Source organism: Rattus norvegicus, chromosome 20 (assembly GCF_021556685.1).
Source record: "Rattus norvegicus strain SHRSP/BbbUtx chromosome 20, alternate assembly SHRSP_T2T, whole genome shotgun sequence".
In the NCBI taxonomy this organism is placed as follows: domain Eukaryota; kingdom Metazoa; phylum Chordata; class Mammalia; order Rodentia; family Muridae; genus Rattus; species Rattus norvegicus.
The window spans coordinates 49,006,142-49,018,203 of record NC_141553.1 but is presented as its reverse complement, the minus strand read 5'-3'; the positions used below and the strand labels follow the sequence as shown (position 1 = coordinate 49,018,203).

Below are 12,062 nucleotides of genomic sequence, written 5' to 3'. Positions count from 1 at the left end.
CAGGCCTCATCACAAGTATTGAACCAGATCTCTGGGAAGGGACGTGGGTGAGTAAAGTTTCCCCGGGAGACTCAAGTAGGCAGCCAGACTGTAGAGTTGCTACTGAGTAGAAACCTTTGAGAGTCCCTGTCAGCCCAAGCAGCTCTTCCTGTAGCTGCCTCTGCATGTGGTACACCAACTTCTGCCACCTCAGAGACTCACCATTTACACTGAGCTGTCCATGCCACCGTTGCCACCTGTGGTTCACCAGGAGCAAATATTGGAGTGCAGGCACCGAACGGCTTTGTTCTAGATCGTCAACGCCCTCGACTCAAACACGGAGACAGACAGGGGTTCTGCATGTGAGGCAGATGAACGCTGTGCTGGAAACCAGCCATTGGCAGAGTCTCCCAAGTCTAGTGGGCAGTGATGGGCTCGTAAGTTGATAGCCATTACACATTCTGTTAATTCTCTACACAGCCCAGAAAATAAAAAATAAATAAATAATAGAAGAGGAGGAAGAAGAGGAGGGATCGTAATTGTCTTCTTTGCAAAAAAAAAAAGCAGGGCTTTTAAGAGTTAAATTGCACAACCTTTTTATTTTTAAAGTGAGTAGACTTCGCTGTTGCTCAGAAAGATAAATTGTTACCACATGTTGCTTCCAGACAAGCCCTCTCTGTGTTCCAGGGAGAGCGTGTGCAGCTGGCGTCTGGGTTAGTAGAGTCTGCACAAGGTAAACACGGCTGGGAAGGACCCCAAGCAGATGCGGGGTAGCAGCAGTAAAGTGTCCGGTTGCTGGCACTGCACCCTAAAACCTTTTACAAGTTTGTCATCCTTTCTTGGAAGGCACCACCCTCTCACCCTTTGACTTAAAGCACACGGCGCTGGGAAGCAGTAAGCTAAGGCCCGCTGTTTGCTCCGGTTTGCTCTGGCGTGTGGGGTCTGTTGTAGAGAGCCGTGGAGCAGCATTGCTTACTGAGCATCCTAGATGCTCGCAGAGATCCCAGGTGCAGAGAGAGCATCTGATCCTGCCTTCTCCAAAGGGGCAGCCGAGGTCCAGATCCCAGAGCGCTGGGCCTGACTCAGCATGGCCATCTCCTCCATGGCTACCTTCCCTTGCTTGCTATATTACGCACCCACTCTGTGAGAGAGTGGTGGGCTTCTCTGCAGCTCTAGGCAGCTTCTCACGGACTCCCGTTCTGTTTGGGTCCACCTGCCTTCATAATGGTTTATCATAGTGAAGGGTGGTGGACACCTCGGCCTCAGCAGTGAATGCAATTTTGCAACAGTGTTTTCTAGGTGGGCCGGGCAAAGGAATCTTTAGGCGGTGGCCCACACAGTGCAGGCGGCAAGACTGAACCTTCAATCCCAACAGGTTTACCTCCTCCTCCACACACCTCTTGCACAGCTCCTGGAAGGAGCTAACTGCGGCCACAGTCAGGTTTGCCAGCTTGGTTACTAATTAACCACATGTAGTGGGGGCTCTGCCCCAGCGCAGGCCTGTTCGCTGTAGGCTATTTCATAGAAGAGTAACACAAAAACACGGGCTTGTTCTTACCTTTGCCCCCTTCCTACACACTGGAGGAGTCTCTTAAGGTTTCTAAATCTGTGTAAGTCAGCGCACTTGCATGTGGAGCAGCAGTGCCGCTCCTTGCTTTCTTGTAACTCGACAGACTCTTGACTTATGTAACTGGAGCTGCTCACAAGGTCTGTGTGGGGTAGCTCATGGGCAGCCTCGGGGACTAACTGGTGACAGTGGCCAGGCAAAGCACATTTTTCTAGCCAAGTGAACGTCACAGTGGACTTCAAGTGTACGTGTGAGTAGGGTTAGAAAGAGTTTTACCAAACCGTTGTTTCATTACCTTTAGTTACCAGTCTCCACTTAAAGTAAAACCTTAGAAATTTAGATTATTTCTTACAACGATAACATAAATTAATGCAAAAGCACAGTTTTGGGAGGGCTTTGTTTTGTTTTGTTTTCCAATATGGGGTTTCCCTGTAGACCTGGCTGACTGTCCTGGAACTAGATCTGTAGACCGGGCTAAGCCTTGAACTCAGAGATCCACCCACCTCTGCCTCCCCAGTGCTGGGATTAAAGGTGTGGACGACCACCATTCAGCACAGTAGTATGATTTTAATGGTGGTTTCCCTGAGATTGAAGCTGGGGAGGACCCTGCAGAGTCTTACAGGCCGAACCTCGCTTTTAACTTGTTACCAGGGAAGGCGTAGAGAAAAGTATCTCAGGGCTGATGTTTTACCTAGCTCTTTTCTTTCCCTTTTCTCCTTCCTTCCTTCCTCCCTTCCTCACTCCCTCCCTCTCTCCCTCCCTCCCTTCCTTTCTTTTCTTCAACTTCTTTGTTTTCAATAAAACTGAGGTGGAAAAGCCAGTCTGAACCAACCCGTAAATACATTTGTGGCTGGCATCAGCCCTGCAGGGCATTTGCACACAATGGGCAGGTGAGCCGTCTTTAATGGTCTTTGTCTGTGTCCCGCCTTCAGATTGTGGCCTTTATGGTGGCCAGTCTGCATGGAGAGAGGCTTCTGCGACCAGAGCAGTCAGGAAGGTGGTAGAGCAGTCAGGAAGGTGGTGGCCCCGTTGTCTTAGTAAAGTAGCTGGAAAGACCTATCTATCAGTAGATAATGAACCTCAGGGACTGTGTTCTGCCGCTAAAATGAGAAGCCAGCGGAGACTGGCCCCTAAAGGCAGACTCTCTCTCCTTCCCAAGGTGGGCTCTATGTAAGAGCCTGCGGTGGTTCTGTTCTCAGAGTGGATACAGTCTGATAGTTCTCCTCAGGAAGAACAAAATGCTTTGTTACAAAGTTTCTATAAAAATTGGGGAAAGGCCTCTAAATTTCTAAGTATTTCACAAAGTCACAATAAGATTATTTCTGTGTGTTCCCCGGAGTATTTTTCTTAAACTGTTGCATAAGGACGTTAAATGGTGACTGCTCGCTAAGGGTCCTGTGAGGAGCTATAGAAAAAGCATTGCAGGGAAGTTGGGAAACCTGCTTTCAGTTGTGCACCAGCTGGTGGGCTGTGCTATTTCCTATCTCCGACCCTGAGACTTTACATGTAAAATCAAGTGAATTTAAAACCCAAGGTTCAGTAGCCAGCACGGCCGTGACCTGGCGGACCTTCAGATCTCACGGCAGTTAGGAACCTGGAGAGGGGGCCAGTCTTCATGACCCACTCCTGCCCTGATTCCCTGTGGTGCTGGCCTCCCATGCTAGGTGTTTCAGGCTTTTGCAGAAGCCTTGTGATATCTGCCTCTAATTTTAGCCACTTGGGATTGCATAAAATTATACATATACGTTGTTGGGGAGGTAGAGTCATGGTAAATTAAAGGTTTCATTTGTCTTTTAGTAGGTTTAGAATTAGGGACAGTGAAATACATTTTAAAAACATCCTTCCCTAAAAGATACAGGATCACTGAATATGTAAGATTGATCATTTCTGTAAACATTCGGTGTTTGTGTGGGAATAATTAGGGGGTGTCTGCCTTGTACCCCTAAAGGTTGGGGGCCAGCTTTCTTTTCACCCTGAAGTTTGTGTTTACATTTTACTAAATGCGTTGAATTACCTCTACTCACAGTGGGCCTTGCTTCTCCCTGCCAAGTGCACGTTAGGAATGTGCCTCTTACCCACATCATAGAGAAAGCATCCTGTTTCAAAGAAATCGTTTCTGAACCATTAACACACTCACCTTTGTTCTAAACAAACTAACCAACCTGAGAGGGAAATGGTGTGTTGTCTCCTGGGCGACACCTGCTTCCTGGGGTCCTCCGGTGCTGGCTGTCATCTTACCTGGCCACCAGGGCCATTGTTGAAAATGGCAGCTGTGACCAGAATTGCTGGTGTTCTTTGCCCAGCCTGAACTCAAGTCCCTTCTTGAACAGGAGGAATGTATATCAGGAATACTTTGTGTTTTGAGTTATTTACTTATGACAAAATTCTGTTGACTTTCTGTGTTTTAAAAACAATCTGGTAGGACACATGTATTTGCGCCTTCTACATAAATACAGTTGATGCCTGCCAATTCTTGTTAAAAGTGACTTTTAGAAATTGTTCATATTTAATCCTGTAGCATTAGGCACCGTCTTTCATCTTTAACTTGATGATAAAGGCTCATCTGGCCTGCAGGTGCTATTCTAGATGTGGGGGACACCGTCAGCTCTTTTCCTGCTGCACACGAGGCATTTTACAGATTAGAAGGATCCCTCCCCGTTCTGAGCGCTCCTCACTATGGGCCTGCCCTTCTAGGGAAAGAGGAACACTGACTGAGAGTGTGACTGGCTTCTGAAATGCATTATCCTCCGTCTTTGTTAGGTCATCCTGCCAGGCAGGGAGGGGTGGTTGGACTGTATCATGACCATAGTGGAGAAGAGAACATGCCTTGTTGTCGACAGATGAAATGATTTGCATGGGGTCGCGTGATTGGCCAGTGGCGGAGATAAGTCTGAGCCTGGTTATCCCTGACAACTGGGTGTATCTGCTAAGCCAGGAGGAAGTTTCTTGCAGTGGGTGCAGATTATTAGGACTTTTAAGGGGATTTGCCCTACTCCAACAGGAGGATTATTGTAGATATATAGGAAACTTGTGAAATTAGCAGGAATCCACGCCGTCAAGGGTTCCCTCGTAACTTTCTACAGCTCTGGTATGAGTGTCAGCACAGATGAGCCAATATTTATCATTATTACTATGAGCTAAGATCTATAATGCTAATCAGACTTTTTCTGATTTTTTTTTTTTTTTGGTTGGTTGGGTTTTCTGGGATGGGATCTCATCCAGGATGCATTAGCTCCAGCTATTACCTTTTCCGGTTACTCCTTGGCTGAGGCAGGTCTGGGGAGTACTAAACAGGCTTTCATAAATGCCCTTTTAATCGGAGTTCATATATTTCTTACGATTCATCTAGGATTTGGGTTTTGGAAAAAGACCGATGGAAAAGTTGCCATTTTCCATGCATTTTTACCTAGGATACACACTAGCAATGTGCTGGTCGCTGTGAACATGGGTCCTGGTCACCCAGCCGACACAGCCTCTCTCAGATTTCTCCACTGCAATACTCTTTCTTCCCTTTCCCTTCTGTACTCTGTGGAAGGAAGTTATTCAACCCACCCTTCCTGAGAGCGTACAAGGTTGTAAATGATGCAAGTTCTTCTAAATGAGGTAGTCTTGCTCCTCAGTTGTCCCTGACAGTCTGCCCCGCCTGACTCCTGCCTGCCAGAATTACATGATGAGTTGTGAAACTGTGGCAGGGTTCCCTGGAGGGAACAGGTAAAACGTCACACTTTCCAACAGAAGCATTTCAGAGCTAGCTACTTAGAGGTCTGGGACTGTAAGGGATAGCCACCCAGGCGACTAGTTTTTCAGAGAGCTGGGGAATTTGTTGCAAAGTATGGAGAAGGGGGTGGCATGGTCATAAGTTTTCAGAGTGATCTGCGGGCTGAGAAATAGAATTACAGAAATCATGCTCTTGGGCAGTGTCCGTGAGCGCCCATGTTTCCCGCATCTCCTTCATAGGACGGATAGTGCACCGCCCTGTGAAGTTTTCCATTTACCTTGGTGCCTTGTACCAAGTCAAAAAGATGCTTGTCGTTTTAAAAAATTAAAAAAAAAAAAAAAAGTCGGCCTATAAAATTCAGTGGATAAAAGCCTTTGCCGCCAAACCTCATGGCCCACGTGGTGGAAGGAAAAAATCCATCTCCACCGGTTATCCTCTGATTCCCGTGTGTGTGTGTGTGTGTGTGGGTGTGGGTGGGTGTGTGTTACCTTCCTTCCCCTCCCCAAAATTATAAGAAGTGTTTTGTTTGTTTCTTCGGTTGGTTGGTTGGTTGCTTTTTCGAAATAACTCTTTAGAAACTGAAGCATCTTAACGTCTGTTTTGGACTGCACCTCCCCTGATCACCGTATCCCTCTCCCTTTCTCCGCAGAACTCCATCCGCCACAACCTGTCACTGCACAGCCGTTTCATGCGGGTTCAGAACGAAGGGACTGGCAAGAGCTCTTGGTGGATCATCAACCCCGATGGGGGAAAGAGTGGGAAGGCTCCCCGGCGGCGGGCCGTCTCCATGGACAACAGCAACAAGTACACCAAGAGCCGAGGCCGGGCAGCCAAGAAGAAGGCGGCCCTGCAGGCTGCCCCAGAGTCGGCAGACGACAGCCCTTCCCAACTCTCCAAGTGGCCGGGCAGCCCCACATCCCGCAGCAGCGACGAGCTGGACGCCTGGACCGACTTCCGCTCGCGCACCAATTCCAACGCCAGCACCGTGAGCGGCCGCCTGTCACCCATCTTGGCGAGCACGGAGCTGGATGACGTCCAGGACGATGACGGGCCCCTCTCCCCCATGCTCTACAGCAGCTCTGCCAGCCTGTCGCCTTCCGTAAGCAAGCCGTGTACCGTGGAGCTGCCGCGGCTGACTGACATGGCGGGCACCATGAATCTGAACGATGGGCTGGCCGAGAACCTCATGGATGACCTGCTAGATAACATCGCGCTCCCGCCCTCCCAGGCGTCGCCTCCTGGCGGGCTTATGCAGCGGAGCTCCAGCTTCCCGTACACCGCCAAGAGCTCCGGCCTGGGCTCCCCAACCAGCTCCTTTAACAGTACCGTGTTCGGACCTGCGTCACTCAACTCCCTGCGCCAGTCGCCCATGCAGACCATCCAGGAGAACAGACCAGCCACCTTTTCTTCCGTGTCGCACTACGGCAACCAGACACTCCAAGACCTGCTCACTTCGGACTCGCTCAGCCACAGCGATGTCATGATGACCCAGTCAGACCCCTTGATGTCTCAGGCTAGCACCGCTGTGTCCGCCCAGAACGCCCGCCGGAACGTGATGCTTCGCAACGACCCAATGATGTCCTTTGCCGCCCAGCCTACCCAGGGGAGTTTGGTCAATCAGAACTTGCTCCACCACCAGCACCAAACCCAGGGCGCTCTTGGTGGCAGCCGTGCCTTGTCAAATTCTGTCAGCAACATGGGCTTGAGTGACTCCAGCAGCCTCGGCTCAGCCAAACACCAGCAGCAGTCTCCCGTCAGCCAGTCTATGCAAACCCTCTCGGACTCTCTCTCAGGCTCCTCACTGTATTCAGCCAGTGCAAACCTTCCCGTCATGGGTCACGACAAGTTCCCCAGTGACTTGGACCTGGACATGTTCAATGGGAGCTTGGAGTGTGACATGGAGTCCATCATCCGTAGCGAACTCATGGATGCCGATGGGTTGGATTTTAACTTTGACTCCCTCATCTCCACACAGAACGTTGTTGGTTTGAACGTGGGGAACTTCACTGGTGCTAAGCAGGCCTCATCTCAAAGCTGGGTGCCAGGCTGAAGGATCACTGAGGAAAGGGGAAATGGGCAAAGCAGGTCAGTGCCCAGTGCCATGGGAGAGCATCACGAGTGGGGCGGGGGCGGGGCGGGGCGGGGCGTGGGGGCGGGGCGTGGGGGCGGGAGTGGGGCGGTCCATCTGTCCTGACGGCCCTCGCAGCAGTCATGGCTCCCAGCCAGTTCACCAGAGTTTTACCTGTGAGACAGGGCTCACAGCTGTCAGTAATAAAAAGAACACCCAAATATTCAAAGAGCTCACTCTTTATCTCCTCTGTCCTCACAGAGCTGTGACGCAGGTTCTCCGTGGGTGGGTGGATGATAAGAGAAGGAAAGGGGAGGAAGGGAGGTGCTTGGGTCATAGGTCAGAGGTCACGGGGAAGCATACCAGGCCCCGGAGTTTCTTACAGGCTCACATCTAGCACTGGTTCAACCTTCTGTGTGATGGTTCTTCATCCCCTAAGAAAGTAATGCTTTGCCCTAGGAAAGCGTTAATGAGGTTCTTAGATCACCACCTCATCGATAGCAGGGGGCCCTCCTCGCCAGCCTTTGCAGAAAGAGCACGAGGGATTGTGGGAAGGGCGTGGCAGTTTTTCTTAAATGACAGTGTTTTAATGCTGCTGTGATAGAGCCAGCAGGTGCTGCCGTGTCGTGAGAAAAAGCAGTGGACTTGGACAGGTGGGACACACCTATAATCCCAGCACCTAGAGGCAGAGCACTCGAGGCCGGCCTGGGCTACCTACAGAGGCCCTGAAGGTCCAGTTCCACCTTTGCCGTCCAGCCACACTGATGGGTTTAGCTCCTGAGCCTCTCAGGAATAGTGATCCTGTTATTCCAGAGAGCTACTGCAGGAATCACACACACTAGGGCGTGTGAGAGGGTCTGTAAAGCCACAGCAGGTTGAAGCATCCCAAGGGCGGTTGAGTGAGTCCACTGACAAGTGAGGGAGCCGGAGCCGGGAACCACAGAGGTTCAGTACTTTGCCCAGGTCACACAGTTTGCCCCAGGCACTACCTGTCTTAAGTGGCTTGATTTTCTGTATATGGTTAAAAAAAAAAGGCACTGTGGTCTGAGCCAGCGTGTGGGTAGTAGGCTCTTCCCCTGTAACCCTTCTCCTGGGCTGGGAAGGGCAGCCTATTCCTGCCAACGGGTTTGTTTCAGTGTGTGCCCCACATGCCTAGGGTTAAAGGCTCTGCACCCTCAGCTCCTGGCTTCTTCTGTTTTTAATTTTAATCTCAGCTACTTACCTCCTCCCTCAAATGACCCAAAAGAGAAAAGGACCTCAAAACCCTGAACCCCACCCGGTCAAAGCCCCAAACCCCACCCAGCCTTCTTACCCCTCGTTCCTGGTGCGGTCATCACAAGGATCTTCTATGGGGAGCTCACTTTAGAAATGTAGGTAGATACTCAGGTTCATCTCCAGTGAGGAAGACTGTGGTTGTGGTTTCTGACACAAGAAAGTTTAATTTGGCTGTCATTGTAAGTAGAGACCACTTGCCCTTCACTAAACTTTAGGAGAAAGTGTAGTATCAGCTTTTGTTTCAGTTGGATGTTCCTTCTTGTTAAAGATAGCATGCTGTGTGTGCGTGTGTGTGCGTGTATGTGTGTGTGTTTATGAAAATTGTATGAATCAATTAAGGGAGATTTATTTTATTTAAGTATATGATGAATACACTGTAGCTGTCTTCAGACACACCAGAAGAGGGCATCGGATCCCATTATAGATGGTTGTGAGCCACCATGTGGCTGCTGGGAATTGAACTCAGGACCTCTGGAAGAACAGCCAGTGCTCTTAACCACTGAGCCATCTCTCCAGCCCAAGGGAGATTTAAATATATGGTGGCCTTTAGTTTTATTAGTGAGATGGGAGAGACGAGTCTCCCGCTTCTACCGTTAGCTGCGTTAGTAATAAACCGCTAAGGACATTAAGTTGTTCTCTGTCAACAGAAAGCAGAATCGGGGCATTTTTAAATGTGCGGACTATGCATGGTTTTAACCTGAAACCTAACTAGTCTGTAAAATGGGCCTACTCAGATGAGCATCGAGGGCAGAGCCCTAGAGAGCTGGCGGTATACGTGTGTAGAATAGAATTTAAGAAATAGGAGTTACACTAATGTTTGATGTGGTGATCCTGCCGTGCCTTTAATGTTTATGTTGGGCGATAATAACTCTAACAAAATGCAGGTAGTCTGTTTTTCTTGATATCAGTTACTTTGTTTTAGGGAATGTAACACAGGGTAAACACAGACCTGTAGTGTGCTGTGTGGAGGAAGAACCCTGCTGTCCACCTTTGGGTATAGTACACCAACTTAAGGAGTTTGCCTTGCAGGAGTATGTAGTATCACCTTGAACTCAGAGACCTCTGCCTCTGCCTCCCTAAAGGCAGGTGCTGCGCCCACTGCCCCACCACCCCACCTGGCTTCTGGATCTTTTAGTGTTGACAGTAAAGGGTAAATTGCTACCTAGCCAAGATTTCCTAAGTTTCTTCAGTATCTTGCATCAAATCTTTTCATTTTTATTGTTTTATTTTTTATTTTTTGAGGAAACCACCGCTCCAGAGTTCTAGGAAACCTCGACCCTCGGGTGTTTCTGAGGGAGTCAGCGGCTCTCTGGGGGACTGTGGCTCTCCTGATACCTGCTGGGTATTAGCACACTTCGAGCCGAGCCGTTTCTCAGTCCTGCAGTGTAGCCAGTCTCAGAGAGGGTCAAGAGCAGCCAGAGCTCGATGAATGAAGTTTGAGTATGGAGAGAGAGGTGAATCAAACTGGGTCTGTCCCTGCAGGGATGCATGGCCTGGATGGGAAGGAGGCACAGTGGTGGAGTGACCTTTTACCTTCTGGTGAAGACGGTCAGCGCCGGGTGACTGACTGCCTTAGCACGCTGGAGTTTCTTGGTCATCCCTGCCAACAACCTCGTTGTTGCATATTTCCCACTTAACTTTTTACTATGCGCATAAAAATAAAGGTCCTACTACTTCAGGAGCTCCAAAGGTCAAAGGTCAGATGCCGGCTTCTTGTTTAAAATCCAGTGAGACCTCTCCTTTAGTTCATGTTCGTCTTCAGGACCAGTTTCTGAGATGAGCACCCACTTTGGCACACTGTCCCTGGGCTCCGCTCCGAGGGGACCTGCAGATTAAAACACCTCTGCTATTCACTCAGAGTATCCTGGGGTCCTTGGTATGGCAGAAAAGACTGACCTCCCCAGACGGCTGCTGTTTTCAGTTTTCATGGCCCTGTGGTACGTAAGGCGTCATGCCGTTTGCCTCAGGGTCTCACCAAGGCTCACTTATACCGTGTGGCAAGCGTTTCTCTCTGGAGCAGAGCCAGCTTTTGTGAGAGCCATCGTGTGGACCCGGGTGTTTTCTCACTTGATCCCGTAATTTCATGCAGCCCGTAGGAAGCACTGAGTCAGCCTTACACTGTTTGCCCAGGGCAGCTCCTTTCCTTGACAACCAGAGCTAGCTAAGGTTTCTTTCCATGCTCATTCGGTAAACTTTTTGCCTTCTGGGCTCTGCCCTCAGAGTCCTGTGTGCCATTTTGGGGACACACATTAGAGAGGCTGGTATTTTCCACTTTCAAAGAGAAATCCTGCCACAGATGGACTGGTGAGGTTTGGGGGCTTACCAAAGTGTTCCTTTGGCCTCTCTGAAGGAGTGCCCGAGGCCCCACCTTGCTGGTCTTCACTGTGGGAGAAGCCTTGCCTTCCTTTGTTCGGAAGCCAGCACTTTCCTGAGGTGTCCCACTGCTTGTAGGAAAGAACCCTGGATCTCCCACCCTCACCATCCTGACAGGTACCCCAGTCCACTGAGAGATACAAGTGTACCCCCAGCCTGCTGGGGCTCTCAGGGAAGCAGAAGAAATGTTCAGGTGGGCAGATACTCACAGGGGCTCTGGCCTCTAAGAGCCGGTGGTTACTTGTCGGACATAACAGGAAAACAGGAAAGCCAGTTAACCGTGCCCGGCTTTGGCAATTCTCAGTGGGTGAACATCTGAGAGGTGAGGCTGTCTTTGAGAGGTTGCCCTAGTGCTATGCAGTGGGCCAAGACCCGGAGCACAACTCTGAGGACTGAGGAGCTGGGCTGCAAGGGTCTGGTCTGCTTGTGTTTGTTCCCCTCCCAGTGAGAGATGTGGCCGTTACTCTGACCCCAGGTCTTTATTTGTTTAGTGGCCTCTTAAGCCCATGGTGTTCCTTTGTTGAAGGGCAAGAGTCTTTTGGTCATCGTGTCTCCGGGTAATTCCAGTGTTTGTAGAGAGCAGGCTCTAATTGTCAGTCTCAGTTTGATTGAAGGTCTCTGTGCCACCGTGGCCCCCTTCCCCTCCTCCTTCCCTCCCCCTCTCTCTTCCCTCCCTCCCCCTCCTCCTTCTCTCCTTCTCTCCTTCCCTCCTTCCCTCCCTCCTCCCTCCTTCCTCCCCCTCCTCCTGCTTCCTCTTTCCTCCCTCCCTCCTCCCTCCTCCTCTTCCCTCCTCCTTCCCTTCCTTCTCCCTCCTCCTTCCCCTCCTCCCCTGTCCCATTCTTTCACTAGTGAAAGCAGTCCAGGACATACATTTTCTATCTTTTTTTTTCCCAGCTAAATATGTATCTCTGTGGAGCATTTGATATGGTTCCTTAGGGAAGTTAACGGCCAAGGAGACCCCAGCCAGAGCCTCTCTTAGACTTAGGTTCTACACGTGGCCCAGTGGCTCACTGTATTGATCCTCTATATGCTTGGAAGTGATCAGAAAGCCGCACAGACCAGCAGTCAGAAATAGTCAAAAA

At 50.1% G+C, this 12,062-nt stretch overlaps 1 protein-coding gene across 2 annotated transcripts in view; it reads left to right on the top strand.

Moving 5' to 3' along the window:
- Positions 1-12,062, top strand: part of Foxo3 (forkhead box O3) — a 94,886-nt gene that overhangs the window by 71,628 nt on the left and 11,196 nt on the right. For both annotated transcript variants that reach the window (XM_087597225.1, NM_001106395.1), the window contains exon 3: positions 5,914-7,349. In XM_087597225.1, coding sequence (XP_087453351.1) covers positions 5,914-7,314 — 1,401 coding nt within the window. In that variant the 3' untranslated portion in view covers positions 7,315-7,349. The remainder of the gene's footprint in view (positions 1-5,913; positions 7,350-12,062) is intronic.